Below are 26,578 nucleotides of genomic sequence, written 5' to 3'. Positions count from 1 at the left end.
GTCGCGACCATCACCTGGCCGCTCGCAAAAGCTGTGGGTGGTCACCCACAGCTTAGCGAACGGCCAGGAGGCCGCTTTTCTTTTTAAAAAAGTGGCCGCCCTGATTCAGAGCGAGCGCTCGCTTTTTGCGAGCGGCTCTGAATAAGGCCCGAAGTCCCCCCGGGGGTGCCTAAACCTAAACACACACCCCCGTGCGGCTAACAGCTCCCAACGCCCAGCTTACCTACGATCGGTATGCCGGGCGTCGGGATTTCGGCATGGGGCTAATCATAGGCATGGGTATTTAGACGCCTATCTTTATTCCCATGCTGGGCTTTCATTGTCGGGGTTCTGGCAGTCAGCATTCTGGCTGCCGGCATCCTGACTACATCCCGTTCTAATGGAGATTCTTAGAAAACAAAGTAATGTCCTCTGGAGGGATAAGATGAATATAAGGAGACTGAGGGGTATATTTACTAAAATGCGGGTTTTTAGAAGTGGCGATGTTGCCCATAGCAAAAAATCAGATTCTAGCTGTTATCTTCTAGAAGGTGCTAGATAAATGTTAAGTAGAATATGATTGGTTGCTATGGGCAATGGCCCTCATTCAGAGTCGATTGCAAGAAGCGATCGCTCACTCTGAATGAGGGCGGGCACTTCTTGTTTTGAAGTGCTGCCTCCAGGTCGCAAGCTAAGCTGTGGGTTACCACCCACAGCTTAGCTTGCGATCAGGGTGATGGTCATCACCATCGGGGCTTACGACCAGACCCTAAGGTTGGGTCTGGGCACTCGTAAGCCCCAGGGAACTTCCTGCTCTGTTTGAGCAGGAAGTTCCCCACTGACATCATCAATGATGTCAGTGGGGCCGCCCCAAACGGCAAGCGTTCCGACTGGAACGCCTCCGTTTGGCCGAGCACGCCCCCGGCCTGTGCAGCAAATGGGGCGAGCTGTCACTCAACTTCGACAGCTCGCCCCGTCTGCTACAAGACCCCTAGCGACGGAGCGCCCGTCGCTAGCCGGGTCTCGCGCATGCGCACGACGGAGCCGGCTGTCGTGCGTATGCTCTGTGGGGACCATCAACCCGGTTGCGAGCGCATCGGTGCTTGCGACCGGGTCTGAATGAGACCCAATATCTCTACTTCTTAAAACACGCACTTTAGTAAATAATATACCCTTGAATGTGTAAAACTCCCTGCAGGAAAGTCTGCACTAATATTTGCGAATTTGCTACTTTTCTTTAGAAAAAAAAAAAACACATAAAGAGCTGATAAATTAACATTTAGAGAAGCTATCCTTAATCCACTGTCTAATCCATTTTGTAAAAAAGGATAACAGTTTAGACAATTTAAGACACTTTGGCCCTGATTCAGAGCCGCTCGTAAGCGGCCGCTCGTTCGTTCTGACCGATGTTCGCACATCTGCGCACGCGTACGGATTTTAATACGCATGCGCGAACCAGTCAGTGCGGCCGAAAATCGTTTGTTCGCTATATAGCGAATGCCTGCTATTTTGAGTGACAGAAGGAGGCGTAAGTGGGTGGTAACAGGGGAAGGTGCTTGAAAACGGGGTGTGGAATTCGAACGCAGTCGTGCTTAAAGGTCAAAACGGGCGTTTTAAGGGAGTGCATAATTAATACAGCAGCGTCATTGACCACATCACTTGGTTTTTTTTTACTCAGAACTGCTCGCAAAATAGCGGTTGAAAAAACCAGCCACAAGAATAGCGAGCAGTTCATACGCTGTTCGATGTACTCGATTAATCTAATAAATAGCGGACATGACGTATGGTGCGAGCGGCAAGGGGGCGTATTTTTCAAAATTACAACCGCGAGTTTTGCTCGCTCGTTCAGACTTAGAGGCGTGAACAGACCGCAATTAGCGAACGGTTCATTTGAATAGCCACCCCTTGTTTTAGAACGAACGACCGCAAATAGCGAGCGGCTCTGAATGAGGGCCTTTATCTTTTCACACCAAGAAATATATATATTCCAGACACTATCAAAGTTTCTGGATGCTATAGGTTTTCTTGTGCTAATCATTACTGGTGTGCAGCCTTTTCCGATCTTCTTGAGTTCTCATGGAAACAGGTATGCCAGATGAAACTTTTACGGAATCGTCATGGCATCCACTACAAACACCTGAGGGTCTTGTGAGCGAGCTCTGGGCCTGATTCAGATCACTTACCTGCTGCTGTCGGGCTCACGCTGTCGGGATTTGAACCGGCCTGATTCAGACCCGGTCGCAAGCGCTGAGCGCTCATAACCGGGTCGATGGTGGCCCACAGCGCATGCGCACGACGGAGCAGGCTCCGTCGTGCGCGAGACCCAGCTAGAGACGGGCACTCCGTCGCTCCGGGTCTCACATCAAAGGAGGCGAGCTGTCGATGTTGACTGACAGCTCGCCCAGTTTGGTGGGCGGGCCGGGGGGGTAGCTGCCCAAAAGGAGGCGTTCCCATGAGAACGCTTCTGTTAGAGCCGAAAGCTCTCTGGGGCTTGCGATGGGCGAGACCCTACCACAAGGGTCTTGTCGCAAGCCCGATGGTCTTGACCATCGCGACCATCATCCTGGCCGCTCGCAATAGCTGTGGGTGGTCACCTACAGCTATGCGAGCGGCCAAGAGGCCGCTCCAAAAAAAAAAAAGCCCGGCCCTGATTCAGAGCGAGCGCTCTGTCAGAGCGAGCGGCTCTGAATCAGGCCCTCTGTACAGAAACAACTTGTATTTTAACCTTGAGGCCATTAGATCTATCTCTGCTTGCCCCCATTTCTGGATCAGTAGTTGGAAAACCTATGAATCGAGTGACCACTCTCCTGGGTGAATGGCATGAAAGTTCAAGTAATCTGCTGAGACTGCCGGTACATACTTGTCTGCCAATCTGAAAATGTTGGTTATTTTCGGTATTGCCATAACTGCAGGTTATGTATGCAACAGCTGTCCGACTAAATGAAAATTGGATGCCCCTTAAGAATTTCCTGAGTCTGAATATGAGCATTTAAAATTGAGCTTAAAGGGGGGTATCCACTGGGCATTTTTAGCAAGCGATTGCAAATCGCTCATGCATCGGGCATGCTTTGGTGGGAAGCAACCAGCGATGCGCGTGCACGCTGGTCGCTTTCGACATCTATCATCGCCCGTACATGCTGGTCAACCTGACGATCCCGTCAGGTTCAGCATGTGCGAGGATGATGGATGTGCCTGGACTGAACGAGTGAACATTCAGTCTAGGCACATCACTAGATATACAAACGAGAGCATGAATGCAATGTCGTAATTGTGCTCTCGTTTGTATATCTAGTAGTGGATAACCGCCTTAACAATTTCAGTCATTTTAATGCAATCAAAAATCGTTCGTAGTTCAAATCGTTGGTCAAATCGTTCAATCGTACATCTGATTGTGTGTATGCTCCATTAGTTTCAAAGGATTTTGAGGAATTGGCATGGCAAAGAAAGGTTTGGGTAGAGAATCATAAATATCCAGGGCCATCTCTTCCATTGGGCTTGTTGGGCAATTGCCCAAGGGCCCGAAGCTTGTAGGGGCCCGCCAACCTGCCCCCCTGCAGCCGCGGGCAGTTGGTAAATTTGTGATATTCTTATAAGCCGGCCACGGGTGCACTGTATTCTGATCTAACCTCCCCCACCCCATACTCCGCCCCCCACCAGCTGACGAGTACTCACCTCAGTCCCAGTTTCACTTCATCCGGCGGCTTCAGACCAGTCAGACAGAGTCTCTGCATGTGTGGGAGGTCTGATGGGCATGCAGGAGGGTTTAATTTCATTGACCATTTATTTTTTCCCCGTGAATGGGTGGGTAGGGGCCCCAGTGCATTGCTTTACCCAGGGCCAACACTGCTAAGACAACCCTGTAAATATCTATTATATAATATCTGCGGATTATGCTTCCTAACCATTGATCGGATATGGATGACATCCACCAATTCAAAAAGCAATAAAATATCAAGTAGATAAAATCTTATACAGCCATGAGGGAGAGGGCGGCTTGATGGAGGGACCCTGGTCCGCCGCCGCTCCCCGTCACTCCCTTACCTGTCAAGAAGGGGTATGAGTAACACTCATCATGTTCAGGATTCCAGAACATGATGCAGCTGCAGCTAGATTGAGTGTAGCGCCTATTGAATAGATCTAAATCTGGTCACATTACAGGGCAGGGAACTTTGGGAGAGATTTATCAAAGCTTGCAGAGATAAAGTACCAACCAATCGGCTACTGTCATTTTACTGGCTGTGTTTGAAAAATGATAGGAGCTGATTGGTTGGTACTTTATCTCTCTCCAACCTTTGATAAATTTCCTCCCAGGTTATTGTCAGAGATGGGCTAATTAAGTCTGTGCTTTTAGGGGGCATGGTTTAACGAAAGGCACAGTCTGACAGTGACACTGTAATCCCATTCATATTGCAGGTACGTGGTTAGCTAGAGAGATACTTCCATTTCCTATCAGCCTTGCAGGCAGCGGGTGCCCTGGGAGGAGGCAGTGCAGTGAGGCTGAGACACTTACGCTGCCTCTTTCATCCTGCTGGAGGTCTCCAGCAGAGGCGGGGCAGTGTCAGCAGTCACGTGACGAGTTAGGTGTAGTCACATGACTGTGATAGTAATAGTACTAGTCTTCCTGTGCTGCTGAGTGATCGCAGAGCGCCGACATCATGGCCTACCCCGGGCTGCTCGTCCCTATCATCGTCATGACCGTCTTCTGGGGTATCGTGGGCGCTGTGCTGCCGTGGCTCATCCCCAAGGGACCCAACCGAGGGTGAGTGTGCAGTGGAAGTGGTCATGTGGGCGCCGGGTGATCAGTGAGTGCGGCTGCTGGTGCCGATCACCCGCTGTGTGCACCGCACACCCGGCTCGCCAGTTACACCCGTGTCGTCACCACTCCACAGACATTCACAAGACATTGCCAGTTTAGTCTTCAGACCCCATGTTTAACATTACTATGGTTGCAAATACATGAAGTTTATTAATGCTGTAATAATATTCTACTTTTTTGCAGTGTATCCTTTATTAGGGCTTTTTTTTTTTTTAAATGTATCTATGTTATACTGAAAACAGGTATATATTATATTCAAGTTTATCTGTAAGGCTTTGCAGTAGTGCACAGTGTATACATACATATGTCTTTGCTATGAGTAACATTCATGTATATGTGATGTGAATAGTTTTCCTATTATTTCTGGAACAATGTAATGCTGAATAGATCATTCCCATAATCCCATTTAGTCAGATATATTTTTTAGTTCTTGCTATTTAATGAACATGTCACTAGTTGGGACCAGTTATTTGACCTTCATGTCACTTGATTCTGAGTCTCCAATGACAGTGTCTTTAGTAACTTCTGCTTTTCTGCCTGACATGTTATATACACCACATAGCCGATGACATTGGTGCACACACTGTTTACTCAATGCCACAGATGGACTAGATCTGCTATGACTTTATTTAATAATCTGCCCTAACTGGTAATTTGCAGCTTTTGTTTGCAGACAGTGTTGTTGATTTTAAGAGTTAAATTGCAGCAAAGTTTGTTTGGTAAACATTGAATATATACCAGTGCTTGAAGTGGGAATTTAGAGGTGGGGGTATGGAGTTTGAATCTCTGCCACTTGGCAGCTTCTCATTGTCTGGCGGCCGAGAGCCCCGTGATTGGCTGGCGACCACGAGCCCCGTGATTGGCTGGCACTGCAGCCAGTGTGTGCTGCTTAGTGCTTACAATGCAGCCGGAACCAGATGATTGCTTTGTTCCGGCTACATGCCAGCATCTCCACTGCCGCCGATTGAGATTTGTCCCCTGCAGGACACATCTCTACTCATTGCCATTGCCGCTGTTCCAGCGCTGGGATGCCATACTGCATCCCAGCGCTGGTGCATTCTGTTATGCGGCTAAAATGAAGTGGGGCTGGGAAGTGGCGGTATGTCATACCGCCGTATACCACCCCACTTCGACCACTGATATATACAGTATGTCACTCTCTATCACATAAATACACATAACTAGGTATGTCTGGAGACGACTTGCCGCTGATACATGGAACAGTCTTGATGAAATGAAGCTCTTTGATGTAAAACCTATTAGGACTTATTGTGACCATTCATTGGAACAGAATCACCCAGTTGGCATTTCTATGTAATATAATAGATTATACAGTATAAAAAGCCACATTCACATTTGTCATGCAACTTTTTAAAAACATTTTTTACTTTTACCCTTTTTTTTTAAATTTTTTTTTACTTTAGTTGTTGCTAATCTCAATAAGTCCTGTAATGATGTTACACCCAATGCCAGGGAAGTCCTTTTTGTCTCATGCTGTTTTATGTCTGATAAATATTGGAATATTACAAGGACTTCTCAAGCCCCTGTTAAATTGGGCCAGATTCAGACTTGTATGCAAACCCGATGGCTTGCATACAAGTCCGATGGTGGGAGGATTGCGCATGCTCCGGGACCACGATGCACATGTGCTGGGATGCTGCTACAACCCCGCTCGCAGTGCCCTGGATGCTGCAGCCTTTTAAGGACACGGAATGGGCGGTGATGCGGACCATTTCCCAAAACGCAGGCGTGTCTCTTCTATTTTGTGGGAGTGCCGACGCAGTCTTCTGACGCAGATTTCCCGGGCCCTGGCAGACTAGTTCCATCGCCCATTCTGAGTAAGCTTAGACTACTCAGATGGGCGATGATTGTGGCCATCGTAACTGATGGTCGCACTGGTGATCTGATGCTGCGTCTGCAGATGCCTCCTGCGACATTACAATATTTTAGCACTGCTACTGCATCCAATGGCGCATCGGCGATGCTATTAGTGTACAAATCTGCATCAGACCCATTGTGAGAGGAATCTAAAAAACACGTACTGTATAATATGGCCATCTGGTAATTTTCTAGGTTTTGATAATTTTACTAGGTTATTTATTTGTTGCTGTCTGTAACTGGAGATGTTTTTGTCTATCTAATGGAAGCCTGCTGATTGCACATTTGCAACGTTTTAATATGTTTAGAAATCTTTTCTAATTTGTGTCCAAATGTGGTGATTTTTATTGTTCTGTTGCAAAACCAATAAGATCTGGTAAAGTGTCATCCAGGCTAAAGAACGTCCCTCTTTCCTGTGATTACACAAATACAGTGTGTTCTCTTCTTACTGTCTTGTTTCTGTTACAGGGTCATTAATACCATGCTGGTGACATGTGCCGTCTGCTGCTATTTGTTGTGAGTATAAACAGCCCCACTCTGAGCTAGTATGCACTCACCTTGCCACGCTATCTTTTTTGACACATTGATCTGCTTGTCAAACTGTTCTTACAGGCCATCATTCTAGAGATAAACATCATTTGTGGCTGTGATATTCAGTTCCTCGCTGTAATGTCTTGGTTCACTGAAATCAAAACAGGAGATTGTTAACTGTTCACAGGGGATGGGTATGTAATGCCGAAAGTCGGTATCCCAGCGGTCAGAATCCCGACGCCGGGATCCCGACAGGGTTAACATAACACTTGTTGGTCGGTATACTCATCCTCACCCCCTCCTACCCTAACCCTCCCTCTTTGGTGCCTAACCCTAAACCTAATCCCCCCGGTACTTAACTTCGGCATGCCGGCGATCAGGATTCTGGCGCCAGGATATAGTCCGTTGGCATGCCGTGTGGCGGCATGCTGACTACATCCCTTTCACAGAGCACCTTTCATATATTATGCAGCACTTCAAAGGGATTGTTGTTATCATTCAAATCTGTCCCTGCTTACTGTCTAAATTCTCTACTACATAAACACACGAGATGAATATGGGACGCCGTCGCTCAGGGTCAAAATTCCGATGCCGGCATCACAACAGGGTTAGGATACCTACACCTGTCGGTAGGTACCCTAGCCCTCCCTCCCCGTGGCCTGAACATAATCTACACCCCCCTAGTGCCTAACCCTCGACCCTTAGTGTCTAACCCTAACCCTCCCTGTAGTGCCTAACCCTAGCCCTCCCTCCAACTCCGCTACTTACCTTCAGGATGCCGGTGGTTGGGTTTCTAGCATCGGCATCCCCTGCGCCGGGATACTGACTGAAGCCCAAACTCACAATATTATTAATTTTCTGATAGGTTCACTGTGTAGAAGTTATCAGTATGTTCTTTGATTGTGGGAGGAAACCGGAGCACCCAAAGGAAAGCTATGCAAACATGAGGAGAACATACAAACTGTACTGGATATTACCTTGGGTGGACCCAAGGCCCCAGTGCTGTGAGGCAGCAATGCTGACCACTTTGCTACCTTCTTATCCAAGCTGAGCTGAGTTTTTCTACTAATATACTGTACTATATATTTATATCTCCCAAAAAGTATTTTTTCTCACTTCTAAATATATAATATGGATTATTTTGAGTTAATATTTTGATTGACACTTGGGGGGGGAATTCATTTAGGTGTGAGTTTGAGAATGCGAGTTTCTTTCATAAAAATTCGTGCTACTTGCAGAGATGTTGCGTTAATTTTATATCGAAAGCGAAGAAGAAGAAGAGCATTAAAAAGTGGGGAAACCATCCTGACCCCAAAAAAATAACTGAGATAGCAGGACCATATAGTGGCCATAAGGAAAGTACTAGAGGTTCTTAAATGGTGTCAAATGGCTGATTTTTGAACTTTTTAAAAATAGTTTGAAAAATGATAGTGGCAAGTGTTTTTCAGCAAATGAAAGTCTTTCTGGCATTTGAGGGTACAGAAAAATGATTGTACAGTGATTTTGCAGTATTTTTATACAAGTTTGTAAAAAGTCAGAATAAACACTTTTACCTCTCATCTGCCAGTTCAAAAAACCCTCTCCCATCAATACAACACCTCTATGTACCTGTCCCACATAATTTGCACCTCCATGTACAGATGTTGCCGCAATGCATGCACACAGCTCTGGACGGGCTGCGACTAGGCGTGTCTGGTTTTCTCTCCTTTGAAGTCTATGGCGTGCGCGTGCATAAGCATGCGCACGCCATAGACGCGGGCACACTAGTCGCACCAGGCAATGAAAACTCTGGCTAAATCCTTACCTGTCCCACATAATTTAGCCAATTATTGAGATTTTTAGAGAAATTCATCAGAAAACGGACATGTAACTTTATTGGCCAAATTATGCTATTTAAACCCCTCCAAGTGCATGAGGGAGCAATGTACCAGAGGTTCTACACTGTGTCCCGACATTTGTTCCTTAAGATAAATTTCTCCTACCTTTTCACCTGCTGAGGGGGGGGGGGTCTTCACAAAAAAGCACAAATATCCTCTAAAAAAGCAATGCGAGTTTGCAATTGAAATTGCAACTAAAATTCATGGTGCGAGTTCAACTCCTAGGACCCAAATCGAACCTAATTAATTCCCCTTGTGTGGGTTTTATTGTTTGGCACTCTGCTTTGATGACACAACATCTTTTTGTTCTGTTCCTTTTTTTTTTTTTTTTTTTTTTTTTGTGCTTAGATTTGAATTTTTTTTATTTTTTTTTTAAATCTACAAAAAATGTTTTCCTTGCAAGTAAACCTGTACTATGTAAAGTGAAAGCCAACCTACATTAGCCGTAGCACATTGATATACCATCAGGAGATTCTGCTTGTAAGAGTTCGTTTTATAGAAAAGTAAACAAAAAAATAAAGCTGCGGTATGTAATTAGAATGTCAACGTCCCACTGTCGACATACGTATAGTCAACACCAGAATTTGGACAGTTATGATTATGTAGAAATGTTGACATGACATATCGACATAATAAAAATGGTGACATTACCATTAAGGTAAGGGTTAACTTTATGTTTAGAAATGCATTGTCGACATTATGTCAATGTCTACATTTCATGATTGTCGACATGGTCAATGTCAGCATAATATACCAAACCCACAGCTGCTATTGCATTTTAGAAATTTCCATTACAATATTATAAATATATATTTTTTCTAAAAAATAAGTGGGCAATGGAGGTAGTTTGTAGGTTTCAAAGATATAGGCCCCCATTTATTAATGATCGCTATTGCAATGCGATCTGAGCATGACATTTCCGCCCCTTGGTTGCATTGCAATATGCGATAATAGCGCCCGGATGTATCCGAAAGGAGCAGGTCCATGCAATGTGCCTGGAGAGCTGCCGGGGCTACTGTGCGCATACACAGTGATGACTGCACATGCACGATCGCCATTGCGGGGGCCAATATCCGGAATGCATCGCATTCCGGAAGTTGGTAAATTTGGCAGCATTGCATCCCCCATAGAAACCTATGGGAGATGCGGCTGCCTGCGGGAATGGAGAGATCGCAGCAGGTGTCGGAGATATCTCTTTAAATGGACATTAACATCAAAAATGTCTCATTGCTTTTTGTGCCTAGTCCTTCTGCTCCACGGGAGGTTTCTGTCCTCCCTGAGGTCGCCTTAGGACACTCAGTTTCCTAAACTCAATTCTCAAAGGCCACTTGCAGTCCTGGTTTTAAGGATATCCTTGCTTGAGCACAGGTGACTTATACCCCTTTTACACCTAAATTCCGGGTCTGACCCGGAGTTGGAACAAAGTTCCTATCCGGATCAGACCCGGAATTTTGCCGGCGCTGACTTGGGATATTCCCGAGTCAGCGCCGCTCACACCGCAGTCGGGTCTGCATAGACCCGGCTTTTGCAGAGTGAAATTGGCGCTTGGAGATGACGTCATCTCCAAGCGCCACTGAAGCCGGGCCAATCGGCCGGCTAGCAGCGCACTCCAGGTCTTCGTGACCCGGAGTGCGCTGTTCCCATAGCAGGGTTTCACGGGCTACGCCCGTGTTAAACCCTGCTAGTTACCTGGGTTGGATTGCCGGGTCACTCGACCCGGCGATCCAACCCTCTCCCCTTTTACACCAGGGAGCTGCCCGGGTTAACACTTCAAAAACCCGGGTTTTAGCTCCGGTGTAAAAGGGGTATTAATTAGTACTTAAGTTATTTTGATTTAGCCATCTGTGCTCAAGCATGGATATCCATAAAACCTAGACTGTAGAGGTGCTTTGAGGACATTTGAGTAACACTGCACTACACACAGAGCCTGATTCAGAGTTGTACACTATGCCGATGTTTTCGCAGTTGAGCGAATATCGGCTGTCTGAGTTGCACTGCACATTCATCAAGGTACATTACCGTAGTCGCTTGCAGCAAGTATGTATTCATATTGTGATCGACAGTCGGGGAGGTAACAGGGAGTGGCGGCAAGGAACACAGGAGTGTTGCGACCATTCAGGGGTGTCTCACCCTGCGACTGCGAGTCCGTATGCAATGAATATGACTCTGGTGTTTTAATTCCTGCAGCCATTCTGCGGCATTGTAGGCTCACTCAGGGCTGCGATAATAGAATGTTCTGCGACCGATGCTGCGTCTTTGTACACAGATGCTTGGATTTGCAAAGCGTCTCAATACAGATGTGTACTTATTTCTTTGTTGCCGTCGTGCTAAAAAAAAAAAAACCTGTCGGCGCCCCAGGTCCTATGAGACTCTGTTAGCATCGGGCATCCTATTTGCATTTTTGGGCTGTTTGTGACTAGAACGCATAAGCAGACTGTGCTGATTAATATGATATCTGACACGTGTATACTTTGAAACTGAGGGCCTGATTCAGCAGTGCACTGCTGAACGCAGATTCCCGATGTTTGGGAATCTGCGCAGGCGCCAGACCCGTTCTGTGCATGTGCAGAACGGATCTGTGAGTACGCTTGCAAACTGGCAGCTGCATTTAGGGCCGACTTAATAATGTGATTGACGATCCCATGGGAGGGCGCACCGCCGACATAGTGGGTACACACTTCACGATTTGAACAGTTTGCCATTCGTAAACAATACAAATGAGTGGTCCAATTGGCGCTGTCTTTCTAGATTCCAGATGTAATGCGGAATCCTCCTCTCAATAAAAAGAAGAAAAACAAAAACAACGTCTGTGTGTACATCCAATAGATAATAGGTTTAACCAGGAAGAACTCGTGAATAACTCACCTATCTTAGGTGAGATACATTCATCAAAAGGTATCTTTTATGTTTCTTCCTTAAACTTAATTCAAGGATGTCGCATACAGGTATCCCCCCTGAGGCACCAAACTCACCTGAATTCAGGTTTATGTTCCACAAAAGGTATCTTTATATGGTCTTTATACAAAAACCTGTGGCCCACCGAATGAAGGATCCCTCATTCGGTGGGCCACAGGTTTTTGTAGAAAGACCATTACTTGTGTAACCACACCTTTTGGATACATACCTTTTGGAAGGCCTAAACTGTACGGATTGAACTATATTTTTCATGCTGTTTTTTATGTTGTTTTTTATGCTGCTGTGTTTGGAGGATTAAAATATATTTTTTAAACAAAATATCTGAACACCTGCATTTTATGAAGCGATGTGATATGTATAAGTGAAGACTCAGGTGTCTGACTTGAATATTTTTATGCTGATTGGATTTCTGGAGGGGTAAACCCTTTTGAGACAACCATACTGGGAGATCTAAAGATACCATTTGTGGAACATCCAAACCTGAATTCAGGTGAGTTTGGTGCCTCAGGGGGGATACCTGTATGCTACATCCTTGAATTAAGTTTAAGGAAGAAACATAAAAGATACCTTTTGATGAATGTATCTCACCTAAGATAGGTGAGTTATTCACGAGTTCTTCCTGGTTACACCTATTATCTATTGGATGTACACACAGACGTTGTTTTTGTTTTTCTTCTTTTTATTGAGAGGAGGATTCCGCATTACATCTGGAATCTAGAAAGACAGCGCCAATTGGACCACTCATTTGTATTGTTTATGTATGCCAAGGTGTAGTGCGCCTCAGAGTGGACTAAGGCTGCAGTCCAGGAGCGCAGGCTGTTGTGGTGATATCTTTTTTACCAGTTTGCCATTCCTATCGGGCAAATCGTTCAAAATAACACTAAGCGTGTACCCAGCTTTAGATGCATTTTCGGGGAAAAAAAGACGACCGACGCTAGCAGAATTGCATGGAACCTGGCGCCTAACTCATGCCAGGTAAGTCGTGCTGTGTGACATATTGAGGCTAGATGTACAGATGTGTCATGATACATCTCCTGTCGCTGGTGACATTTGCATATTTTGGTATCGCTGCTGTGTACACAGGTGCAGCGGCATTAGGGTACAACTCAGAATCAGGCCCACAGTTTTATTTTTCCCCTCTTTGAGATTGAGCATCCTTTTGTTACTTCTTTGCCTGCCATTTATTATAGCTTTAATATCTACTTTAGTCAAATGGAAAGAGAATAAATATAGTTAGCCACTTTATTGTTTGGTATGCCTTCATGTTTTACAACACTGTGATATATTGGTATTTTGAAACTAAAGAGTAATAATAATAGTGCACTATAGTCCCTGGTTGGATATGACCTAGAACTGAGCGTTTCTTCAACAAGGCACAAAATCGTATTGGTGCAGCCTCCTACGCACTCCGATAATGATGTGGGTCTGACAAGTAGTAAGTCGACAGGTTATTTTGAGGGTCATTTTGCCCAGTCTCCTGGCCAGCTTCCACTCCACGTGCTGTAACTGATGGTGCAGGCTAACTCCCTGCTTATATCTGGCTCTCTCTGACATGCTCCTGTTAGAGACTATAAAGATCTGGCCTTCATTCAAAACAGCTGGTTTCAGCCTGATGCATGACTCAATGTTCTTATTTATAGTGTACACAGACCATGTCATACCCCATGCCTCAGCGTTTGAGGTGTGGAACTTTTGTTTATATTGAATCCTTGAATAACATGAATGGAAAGAATGCTACAGATATGTCCTTATACACCTAGCCCTAATAGCCCATACGGTGCGAGACGTCCTGTACAATTATGCCGCTCCTAGAGGTGTAATCACATGGCAGACGCAGCAAAAAGCTGCTCGCAGTGTACCAGAGACGCCAGGCTGCAACTTTAACCACACAGGGATTAGTTTTCAGCAAGTATATAGTCACAGATGAAATGAAAAAGCTGCGGCAGCTGCATCATAGCACTTTGTATACAGATTCAGACTCCTTCGCACACAGATGTCGCACATCAAATTAGTCATTGAAATCTAGTAGCGTTTATTTGTCGCTTCCAGTTGTCTCGTTTGTGTGAATAAGACACATTTTGAGTTAAAAAGATTCTTGGCGCACGAGACCTGGTGCGCCGAGAGGGGCTGTTTGGCATGCCTGAAGCCACAGAGCATGGGGACACATCTGTAGCATTTTCTGCACAAGTGTTGATGAAGAATATCTAAAAAAAATAAAAAAAAAATAATGAAAGTTGATCACCAGAATGTAATTTTTTGCCAAATACATTTTTTTCAACAACCGTTTTGCACTTTGCACCATAAGTAACCATAAGAAATCTATATAATCAAAGCAGACGACAATCCTGGTTATAATTAGGGGTGAGCGGATTCTGTTCTACTCTGTTCCGTTCGGTTTTAAAAAACGAATCTTATTGGCTATCCAAAACTCGTGACAGCTGATACCCAATAAGATTCGGTTTTTAAATCCGAACGGAACCGAGTAGAACCGAATCCGCTCACCCCTAGTTATAATGGCACAAAACTATTTAAACCAGTATTGTTCTATGACACTAACTCTCTCTTTTAGCTTGAAGAAGACTCCATAAGTATCTGGAAATGTTGCTGAATTGAACTGGTGTCCCATCATATCCCACAGTGCCACCTGTTTTCTATTCTTGATCTATATATATATATATATATATATATATATATATATATATATATAATTAGAGACAGCTGTATAAATTGTGCTTTCTTGCTGGCTTGAGCTATGGTAGCACCATTATATAAAATGGAATTATTAATTTTAGATGGAATTGCTTTTATAGTGCAAAGTAAGTGTTTGGTTTTTTTTGTTTGTTTGCTTGAATGGCAGCTTGGCAATTGGGAGCACTTTCCCATATTAGTGTATTTTGGTACGATTACTATGTATTACAAATCCTTCTCTACAATACAGAGTGTGTTCTGTCTGCTCTGTCGCCTATTGCACATCCAGGAAGGAGTGTTTGCAGGTCAGTGCTTGGCTAGCACAATAGCACAATATCCGCTTCTGCGGTAAGAAGTTGCTCTTTAGTCTACACTGTGCTTTTATATCAAGGCATATATATATGAAACTAGTACACTGGACTTGGGGAATGCCAGGTCATGGGGTTTCTTTTCTTCAGCCCCTACACATGTTGCACTTTCCCACTGTCCCGACTTCCTTCTCTCTGTCCATCAGTAGGAACCATTAGTGGGGAGGGTGGATGCTCACGTCTGCTGATGTATGTCTAGGACATGCCTTACACATTTATTTATTTAATTCTTTTTCATTTTTTTTCTTTGTGCCCTGCCCGATTTTAAAAGGGCAGAATTCCTCCCTGAACTTTTGGTGGCGCCCTGCTAAAACGGCATTCTAGGTGCTGTCCCCATCCGCGGGTGGGAAAAATTGGGGTGCAGTGCTCACTGCTATTCACAGTGGGGAGAGCTTAGGGGGGAGCCCAGTATGCCCATAAGTGCTGTGCACATCCCCAAGAGTGATGAAAAGGGGGCATGCCTTAAATACACAGCATTTTTCTTGTGGCCACACCCTTTTTTTGGCCGCACGGAATTGCCCTTTCTACGATCCTGCGCCCTGTCCTGACCTAGAATGAACACTACATTTGCCCATTTCAGACCCTCTTTTCTAATAGGTGCATAAAGCCATGCAGTCTCTAGTCAAACATTAACAACAGAATAGGTCATACTGAGGAGCTCAGTGACTTTCAATGTGGCACTGTTTCTACTTTTCCAGCAAGTCAGATCAGGGAGCAACAGCAGCTCAGCCAGAAAGTGATAGGCTCATGAACGGAAGCACCGAGTGCTGAAGTATGTAGCATGTAAAATCATCTGGCCTTTGTAACACTCATGTGATCTCCAAACTGCCTCTGGAGGTAACATTTGTAAAAGGGGTCTGATTCTGAGATGGGAGTTAAGCAAAAAAGACCAAGTAACTGGGTGTCTTGGCAAAACCATGTTGTACTGAAGGTGGGGCAGATTTACAATGTGCAGAGAGATTTAACCTAGGTACACACTGACCTACTGGTGCCGCCGATCCTGTAAACGAACGCTCTGACCTGATGCAGTGAATATTGGATCGGTACCTACCGGTATGTTTTTGCTCAGTGTGTACTCTTTATTCATCTCTTGAATGGGATCAATATAGTGTGTGAGATATATATATATATATATATATATATATCTCTCTAATGTGCTTGTGTTTATACAGATGTGTTGAAGTAATTGTACTTGCTTTTCAGTTACATTTATTGCTATATACCATTAATTAAAGGCTGAAAGAAAGTATGAATTTATGTAGATTTCCATTATACAGGGGATTGAACTGGCACACACCGATTGCTCACTGACAGTGTTCTCAGAATCGCAGTGTGAGTCACTTCTAGTGGTTATTATACACTGGGACACATCAATGGTCTTTTGTATTTCACCGTAGCTTGTTTTCTTCGTTCTGCCATTAAAGGCATGTAAAATATGGCTCTTTCTAGATTGATAAAAAAAACTAAACACCTACCTTTACTTTTGAGCTAAACTGAACTATGGGTTTCACCTTGTGTAGTTGGCATAATTTCCGGGGCAGCATTATATAACCATGTTGTTTTCGGCAGATCTCTAGCCTCGATCTAGCTTGCTTTGTGTTTCTTTTTTTTTTTTTTTCTTCCCTAAACCCTGCAATGCAACAAAACCAGACTGGAAAGTGCTGCAGATAAACCTCCTGAGGACGTTACGTATTTTTGTGTTATTGCAGTCACCGCACTAGTATAGTTCACATTCAGTTAACTGCGGCGCATAAGATATACTGTCTGCGTGTACTTTAAAATGACTCGTTACTGTTTAAGTACATTGCCATCATAGCTTGACATACCTGGAAATAAGGTAGGAAGTAGGTGACGTGACAGATTCTAAGAATGTGCTGTGTTCTTTCAGTACGAGGCTGTTGGTTGTATCCTATAATCTGAAATACATCGGTCTGTCACTATATTTTGATGTAGACACAAACAATGGCAATGTATGTGTAATACGCCAAATATTCCTATAGTTGTTAAAATTATCGGATTTTGTAATAGTTTTTTTTAATTTTAAAATGTTTAGTTTGTGATTAAAAACAGTGTTACTTTTTTATGTAGTACAGCAATCTCCATATGTTTTTCTATGTTTGTTTGTGCTACAGTTTGAATTATTATTATTTTTTTTTTTTGTGTGTGGATGTCACTAGAGTAGGTTACAGTTTATGGGGCCAAATCAATTAATTGTGATGTTGAATAGCACTGGGAGGGAGCCCCCAGAACTATTCAATTCACTGCGATGTTTGTTTATTTTGTCGGGAAGCTGTTAAGTCGGAGAATGCCGGTTCTCGTGACTAAAGTGCCAGCCGCAGAGCTGTTAGCGCAGCGCTAAGCCAGAAAACAGCCTCGCGGCCGGCACTTTAGTCGGACTACACAGTGTGCTGAATTGAATAGCTCTGGGAGCTCCCTCCTGGGGCTGTTCAGCAATGCGCTGAATTAAATCATCCCCCTATATCTATTACATCATATTTCATGGTAAATATAATGTGAACAGAGCTGATCAATTATCTTTGATCTGTATGGCAAAATTTCAGCGAGTTAAGACTGTGCAGATACTGGGTTGATGTTTAGCTCTTTTGCCACTCAGCGCTAGCAGGTCAACCCATATGTAACTATAACCAAATGGTCCATGGCACAAAAAAGCCTACTGATCAACCCTACACTAAATGTGTGGTTCAGGACCGGGACCAATGGAATTGGGGACTAAAGCTCTAAGTCCAGTGTCATCCTGGTTTTGTCGGTAGCACAGGAATGGAGACTTGGAGATAAGATCACTTGCATCATCCAGTTCGCCATGTTCGGAACAGAATCGAGCACTGGCTGGTAGAGGTCCCCTTTCAACAATGGTCTTGTACCCATGTTGGTGTGGCTTCATTAGGTCTGCATTTAGATAGAATTTCCCATTTGGATTATTCACCTACTAATTGAGCGGCTGTCGGCTCATTTTCCCCTTTATGGTACACTGCAGGAGGTCCACCTGCGGTCTGTGTCTTTGGGCAGTCTGGGGGAATCCTTTGGGCAGAGCAGAGGGCAGCAAAATCGTAGTAGGAACTGGTCATCCTGACTCCTCTTCCAAGTTACCCCTTGGTAGCCTTTCCTGGGCAGAATGGTCCATGAGCTTACCGACACTCCTGTCACAATTTCTTGTAGCTTGGTGCCCCTGTCACCAAGAGTGATGGTAGTTATTTTATAGGGCATGTTAGAGAACCTATATATTTAAGAACAGTTTTACCATCAAACATTCTAATAGACCCATAACCATATGAAATACATACAGTATTACAGCACTATGAATACCAATCTACATTTGTGCCCTGCTCTCTTCACGCAGTAGTTCCAAAAGAGGTCTGTGATCCCAATCAAGCTTTCGCTGATGTCGCTGTGCAGTGAGTCCAACTGAGGGTAGATGCAGGGTGTCAGATTGTGGCTATGTGCTCTTTTGTGTTTGGTTGTGTTTTATTGTATCTTATGATCTTCCTTTCTCTCAATGTTTTGGTATACAGCTGGCTCATTGCTATACTGTCTCAGTTAAATCCTCTGTTTGGACCTCAACTCAATCCTGAAGTAATCTATTACTTGAAAAACCATTGGCCTTAAACTAGATCTGCTCCTGATTTTTAAGGTAAGAAATTCAGACATATAGCACCTCACGCCCCAAACAAATGAGATATATACAAAATAACTGTAATGGATAATGTGTAATACATCCTATAATCTGTATATTAGGTTACCAGTAAATCACTAATTGAGGCAGCTCATATATTGCACCACAAGACTGGCCAAGGCACATACACATTTGCGCACATACATACATATAAAATTTCCTTGTCTTAAACTGGGAGCATGGAGAGAGCCAGGATACACATATTACCCATGCTATTTTGAAGACACTGATTATGTAAGCAAAGCTCTCAACTATATTACCACAGCTGTCTCTACTTCCTGTCCTCCATCCTTCTACAGATTGTTAAGATCAGTTCCCATATATATGTGCACTTCAATAAACTTTACTTGAACACACAGGGACTGATGCAGTTTGCACAAAGCATCCTGCGTGATATTTCTCAGTGCATATCCAGAAAATGGACGCAGACATATGAGCCTTTGCAGACTTGCATGATTCTTATGCCCACCTGTGCCTGGAGAAGCGGGATGGGTGATGGGAGGGAAATTCGATTGTAGATCGAAGGCAGTAGAGACATCATTGTGTAATTGTGAACACATTGAGACTGTTAACCAGATACATAATATGTTTGATACCTTTGTATTATATCTGAATAGTTACATGCACCGATTGCCAGCACTAGCAAATTGCTTGTGACTGGCTAATTCAGGGTTCTCCCCCAGGGCATTTCTAATGACCAGTCTGCCCAGCATTTATTCTTACACAGCCTGGCGCCCACAGCCGGCACGACGTGCTTAGCAGGACTGCCCCTCCTGGACAGAGGACCCCTCCATCTCTGCCTACGGCCCACCCTACACTGGAGACGGGCTACAGGCATTTCTGACTCGTAACCTCCCCCCTCCTTCCCAGAGCCTGCTGGCCAGTGGGTGGAAGGGGGCTGGGGGAGCAGTGAGATGCTTTGGGGAATTTCTGGGGTGAACACAGTAATTGGTACATGAATACCATCATGCACGGGAATACATACATCTGGTCCTTGCAGGAGGGAATGATGGGATTATGAGGTGAAAAGGAACATGAGAAATAGGAGGGGAGTGGGAAAGCAGCAGAGGGGAATTACCGGCCAGATAATCAAGTGGTAGCAGCAAATTATCCCCCGGACCTTACTGGCTGTACATCCTGCCTGTCAGCCTAGGTATCTTTTTCTAAATTGATAGTTAATCCCTACTATAAACAGGAATACACCATGGGAGGGAGCAGAAGAGCACATCAATACTAGCCCCCCTCCCCTAATGCCAGCACAGCAGTGGTAGTTGCAAGGTAGACCAATAAGTCAAGGGGCTAATGTGTAACTATCCTTGCTCTATTCACCACTGCCAGGAAGCACTGTATACAGCAGATGGCACACTGTAATTCATTTTGGCATACTATCAGTACCAACATGCTCAGTATGGAGATGCCCCCAGAAAATAAAATGCATAAAAAAAAGAAAAGAAATGTATAACCCTTTTAAATGCAACGTTTATTTTGTAAACAATATAAGTGTTTGTTTTGTCTGCTATTTTATTTAATATACATGAAATGTAACATATTAACCTCCTGCGAACCAATGACATCAATTAGGCACAAAGAGGCTGATTTCGATTTGGGAGCAAAGGGGAAATAAAAGTAACTTTTCACCATGGTAAAACCATATTGCACTGAAGGTGGGGCAGATTTATTAGGTGCAGAGAGATTTAGAATTGGGAGAGGCGCGCCCTAGCTCAAATCTAAGCTGCAGAGGTAATATAAAGCTAATCCGCATATGTGGGCTACATGCAAAAGCAGCCAGTGCTTTCCCTGCATATAAACAATGTAAATGTATTTGACCCCCTTGTATTACAGCATGGTTTATCAAACTGTAAAGTTAAGCAGGATACACACTGCTAGATATTGGCAATATTGCAATCCATAACTGATCAGAATGACCATCGTATAGTGTGTACCCCCTAATCCACTCTGTTCATTGTTTGATGAATTGGGGGGCGGGGGGGTTGCATCTTCCCATCTGATGTACTGCACATCAGATGGAACCATGCCACGGACGACATGGTGTTGCTACATTAAGCATATTACAGTATATCGCATAGTCATACGGCGGATCATGCAGCGTGTATGGCGATGTGATACATGGTCACATCGCTGAGTTGTGTACCCAGCAGTAACTGCATTTTTTTTTTTTTTTTGCTTTGCTCCCAACTCAGAATCGGGCCCCATAGTGAGTATGTAATTGGTACGTACATAAAATATTTACCCCTGTTAGAACTGTGGACCGGTTTCCGAGATTTACACTAATGCAACTGCGATCTCTAATGGATCGCAGTAGCTAAAATATGCACGTCTTCCAAAGTTAACCCAATCATAGGGATGCCCACCGCTGCCTTCTCATATCTGTCCGATGTGCATCAGCGTAAGTATCGGTAACATTGATGTAGATCGGGCAGCCACGTAGCTTCTGAGTCGAGTCTGACCTGTCTCACGCTGGGAAGGAGTTTACAATGGCTAATTTATGCACGCCTATGAAATGGCTTTTAAACAGTCCTTATATGCTAGCATTTACCCCATGTAGCCTCTCCCTAATTCTGACTACTTGTCACTCACTTTGCGAGTAAATCCTCTTTGTGAGCATAATCGCAAAACAATCGCTGTGCGCGTCCACTTACTCGCATGCGCAATGGCTAAACTTTGCTCAATCTGCGTAAATATTGGCATTGCGTATCTCTGAATCAGGCCCTGCATCTGTGTATGTATGGTTACATTCACTTTAATCCACCTTTTATAGAGGTAACTAAAAACTACTTGTACATGGTTTTTGGAATTGCTTTGTAATATTATACTGTATATCTGTTCTGTAACAATCTGCCTTCTCTTGTTTTTCAGGGGAGCGTAGACTTGCCTTAATCGTCGCTCTCTCACCAAAAATGCCTTAACTGTATTCTGGGACGTCTGTCTGCTGTCCTGCATTCCTCACACACAAACCAGTGTTTCCTCTCCGCTAATATTTTTGTTTCACTTCTTGGGAGTAACATTTTATGACCTTCTTCTTTTTTTATTTTCAGTTCCAATACTCTTCCAGGTTACTGTCTCTCACAAATTAATTTTAAATCTACGAAATCCCACAACATACTATTGCACTCAGCGAGCTAAGGGATTAACTTTGTATTTTTAATTTCTCTTGATTTCAGTGTCATAATTGTAAACTAAATATTTTTCCCTTCAGCATTGAAATGATAAAATAATAAGAATGTCCTATTTATTTGTATTTTGTTTTTTTTTTCTTCATCTGTATTTTTAACAAAGTACATTCCGTTCCTGCCTTATCTCCCAATACCACAAATCAGTGTGTGCCTTTTAGCCGCCAAGTTCTTGGTATGTATGTTTTTATGAGAATAAAAGATGGTTCTATGAAAAAAACATAAAACAGACATGATCTCTGTATTGTCTACAGATTTCTCTCATCCTGAAAGTTGACTGCAACAATAGACAAAATAATGCAAAAATAAAAAAATAAATAAATATATATATATACAGGTTGAGTCTCCAATATCCAAAATGCTTGGGACCAGTGGTATTTTGGATAACGGAATAATCCGTATTTTGGAATAATTGCATATCATAATGAAATATCTTGGGAATGGGACCCCAATATACACACACAATGCATTTATTTGTTATATACACCTTATACACATAACCTGCAGCTCATTTTATACAATATTTTCAATCATTTTGTGGCTCAAACTAAGTTTGTGTACATACATGAAATAAATTTATGTTTCATTTACACCCTATACACAGAGCCTGAAGGTAATTTTATACCATATTTTTTATAATTTGTGCCTTAGACAAAGTTTGTGTACATTGAACCATCAAAAATCAAGGGTTTTGTTATCTGTCATGCCAAAATTATTCCGTAATTCGGAATATTTGGATATGGGAGACTCAACCTGTATATGTGTGTGTGTATATATGTGTATGTATACGTATATATGTATGTGTGTGTGTATATGTATATATATATATATATATATATATATATATATATATATATGATAGATACATGTCTATATATATATATATATATTATCTATCCGTAGGTAACCCCTGCTCCGAGCCCCAACGATAAAATCGAAGGAAGGCGGCACTCTGACACAATTACTCCACAGACCAGCAGCTGCCGCCGTCCTTTGAAAAAAAAATAAAAAAATTATATATATAATAAAACATAGGGAAGTCTCAGGGAGCTACTATGTTGCCACCTTAATAAACTGGATCCTTTAACACAGTGGTTCCCAAACTGTGCACTGGGGTGCCTCAGGATGGTGGTCTAGCACCAAATCAAATTATTTATGGTCATTGTAATGTAAATATGTGGACAAACAGAAGTGCAAACCTGTCCACTACCATATAACTGACCCTAAGGATGACAGGTCAGCACAGTTTACTTCACTTAACTAGTTTACTACATTTTTCTGCATTTCTCAAAAACAAACTTTTGACTTAGGGGTGCCGTGAAAACAATGCTGATACTCTAGGGCGCTGTAATTCAAAAAAGTTTGGGAATCCCTGTTTTAACATAATGTAAGTCCACAAAAAAAATTCTCATAAAGAGCACACTTATTTGAAATAATGTATATAAGTCCTTTCAATTATGTAAAAAGTCCTCTTCTATAGAATAGGAAACTTGTATGAAAGGTCCAAGGATCAAGTCACTATTCAAATAGGAGTCATTCCCAAGTTGCATGTAGGCGCCCGGGATGTGGATGTTGCTGGCACTACAGTACGCATGACTTGAGAAGAGTGTATACTCCATGTATATGATTTGAGAAGAGACTACACTACCTGCCACTTGGGAAAGACTCCTATTTGAATAGTGACTTGATCCTTGGACCTTTCATACAAGTTTTCTATTGTATAGAAGAGGACTTTTTACATAATTGAAAGGACTTGTATACATTATTTCAAATAAATTGTGCTCTTTATGAGAATGTTTTTTGTGGACTTATATTATAGGATCCACTTTATTAAGGTGGCAAGACAGTAGCGCCCTGAGACATTCCCTTTTTCATTTTATTACTTTGCAATCGTTGTCGTATTGGGGTACGAGTGGGAACTTGTCGGGCAGCATAACTAGGAGCGCCAGTACGGTTTTCACTTCTTATTTTGTGTGTGATATATATCTACCTATCTATCCATCTCTATCTATCTATCCCTCTCCCTCATTAAAATAATGATTCAAATAATTCTAGTCCTAAAACATTATTTAGATGTTTTGTTTTTAATGTTTGCTTTTTGACCAGTGATTAGTAAAGGCAAGCATGTAGTCTAGTATAAATTAATGCTGTATAACAAAATCTGAAGTATGCCAATGGTTATATAATGTGTCTCCTATTTAATTGAACATAATAGAGAAAAGGGTTGCTCTTTTATAAGGTACGGAGTGCTCCTATAACAGTAGGGTAATATTGCACTGGTTACATTAGAGTTATGCTGTAGAGCAGTGTTTTTCCAACTCCAGTCCTCAGGGACCTCTAACAGTGCATGTGCTACAGATCTCCTCAGTAACCCAATTGATATAGGGCCTGATTCAGAGTTGTACGCAAACCCAAAGGTTTGAGTACAATTCCGATGTTTGAAGATCTGTGCATGCGCAAATCTGCTCGCTCGCAGTGCCTGTGCACCGCAGCCTCTCAAACAGGCTGCGGTGCAAGCAGATTTGGGAGGGGGAGCTGCAGCAGCAGATCACGCAAGCCGGCAAGTGGCGTCTTTTTACACAAAGCATCATTAGCATATTTTTGCACAGCCATTGTGTACAAAGGCGCACCAGTTAACCGATTTTTGGTAAGCATACTCTGCAATCGGCCGCTCGATATGTCTGGCCAGTTGTGATGTCATTGACGGCGGTTCCTGCAGCCACTTTAACAGGTTGGTTGTATGATTTTGGTTAATGGTTGATCGCCTGTATACACCAAAAGATGCACACTATATATCTGCAAGATATTCATGCTGGACAGCCGACGCAATATATTTGTAAATGACAACGTTCACAGATTCATTGCGTGTACACACCAGCAGATGCACTGAATGATATATTGTTCGTCGGCTGAACGAATTATATATCATACAGTCTGTACCAAGCATTAAGGGGCCCTTGAGGATTGGAGTTGGGAAACACTGAGATAGAGTATAGATGTCAGAGTAGTCTGATGCCATATGCCACATACCTATAAGCATGCAAAGGAACTTGGAGCCCTCTCTGTTATGCTGGGTGCACACTGGTAGATATATTGGCCGATCAATTGATTGGCCAATATATTGTGTGCTCATCGGCCAGTGTGTACCAGCGATATGTCTGTGAACGATGTCGTTCAGACATATCGTGTCAGCTGTGCTGCACAGCTGATGCCAAATATATCTGCAGATATATTGGGGCATCATGCTGTGTGTGGGGCGGTCAGCCGATGACCCATACACTTGTAGCAGGGGCCGTGGGGAGGGTGGCGGGACTTGCACCAGATGACATGATGGTTGTTCAGTGTGTATGAAGAACCATCACTAGATCTGCAGTTATATCAGTTAGGTGTGTACCCAGCTTTACTGTGTTCTTGGATTGTTCTAGGGGAAAACGTTTGTTAATGCTACTATTTGTCATAGTTACACAAACTGTGACTTTGTAGGTGTAGCCTCTAGTTGTTCTATCACCAAGCTGAGCCAACACACTTTCATCTTCACTTCCACCCAGTCCACATTTGGTACATAGCAGTATTGTCTGATTTTATTTTCTAATATTTTTTCAGCTTCTACGTATGATTTTATATAGTGTACTTGAAAAATACTTGCTAGAATCTGGTTGCGTTTGGCAACTTCTCCAGTCTTTAGTAGGTTTGATACATTTCCCCCTACTTCTTTTATCAGGACTTGATTTTATTATATACATTTTTCTTTCCTCCTTTACAGTTGTACTTTTTGGGAAGTCCTCACCTTCTCTCCCCTATAGAGTGCTTTTCTCTCTGTGTGTGTGTATGGCCTGTGCATCCCTGTGTGCCTTTTCTCTTTCTTTTGTACTATTATACATTTTTGGTTGTGTATAATGTTGGTATGTTGTTATTGGGTGATTATTAGGAGTGTCTGTGTTGTCGTCATGAGGTGGTATGTGATGAGTATATATGGAAAATAACACAATTGTTTAGTTCTGGCATAAAACACATCTACAGTCTCTGAATAGAAAACCGAGGAGTGCTTATTCCAAATACAGATTTCAGTTTTTCTGTAGAAACAACGCTCCACATTCTCTGTTTTTGTCCTTGAATTTTAAGCAGGTGCAGATCATTTTCTTGAGAGCTGCTACTATATTCCCACAGTCTTTTATAATCAGGTGCTCTTTTTGTTACTCTTAATGCTGGGTACACACTGAGACGACGGATCGGGCAGTAGACTGATCTGCCATCCGAGCAGCCGATTGGTAAGTGCGTATAGTTGCCAAATGTCTGCTTGATCCCTGTATGTTGTAAACTTGTGATCAGGGCCTTCCTAGTTATAGTGCAACTGAATATGTTGCGCTATATAAGAAACTAAAACTGTTAATAAATAATAAAATATGTCTAGCCTGATATCACAACTGTACTGGCATTTAAATTTGCCCTCCTAGTTGTCATGTTCGTGTCGGCAGTCCCTGCAGCCAGTGTACAGGTGGTCAGTGGGATGCCCATACACACATGCAGATGCGGCTGTGTTGCAGGGCCGACCTGTGTCTTTGAACAAAGTCATTCAGACACATTGGATGTACATACCCGCCGATGCACTTGTGATATATTGTTCGACGATCGAACGATAGTGT

The 26,578-nt window shown here is 43.2% G+C and overlaps 1 protein-coding gene across 1 annotated transcript; it reads left to right on the top strand.

Moving 5' to 3' along the window:
• The first annotated feature begins 4,543 nt into the window (after positions 1-4,543).
• Positions 4,544-21,997, top strand: ATP6V0E1 (ATPase H+ transporting V0 subunit e1). Its single transcript, XM_088475782.1, has 4 exons — positions 4,544-4,738; positions 7,142-7,189; positions 18,584-18,702; positions 21,622-21,997. The coding sequence occupies exons 1-3, from the start codon at positions 4,635-4,637 to the stop codon at positions 18,675-18,677; spliced, it is 246 nt and encodes an 81-aa protein (XP_088331908.1). The 5' UTR covers positions 4,544-4,634; the 3' UTR covers positions 18,678-18,702; positions 21,622-21,997.
• The last annotated feature ends 4,581 nt before the right edge of the window (positions 21,998-26,578 follow it).

This window comes from Taudactylus pleione, unplaced genomic scaffold, assembly GCF_031769625.1.
Source record: "Taudactylus pleione unplaced genomic scaffold, aTauple2 ptg000178l, whole genome shotgun sequence".
Taxonomy (NCBI): domain Eukaryota; kingdom Metazoa; phylum Chordata; class Amphibia; order Anura; family Myobatrachidae; genus Taudactylus; species Taudactylus pleione.
The sequence above is the reverse complement of the archived record's forward strand: the minus strand, read 5'-3'. Positions and strand labels throughout refer to the sequence as shown.

Excerpts from the sequence above, each read along its gene's own strand:
- ATP6V0E1 (XM_088475782.1), top strand. The coding sequence starts at position 4,635 with ATGGCCTACCCCGGGCTGCTCGTCCCTATCATCGTCATGACCGTCTTC. Across the intron at positions 4,739-7,141 it reads CCCAAGGGACCCAACCGAGG|GGTCATTAATACCATGCTGG; the intron begins GTGAGTGTGCAG and ends TTTCTGTTACAG. Across the intron at positions 7,190-18,583 it reads GCCGTCTGCTGCTATTTGTT|CTGGCTCATTGCTATACTGT; the intron begins GTGAGTATAAAC and ends TTTGGTATACAG.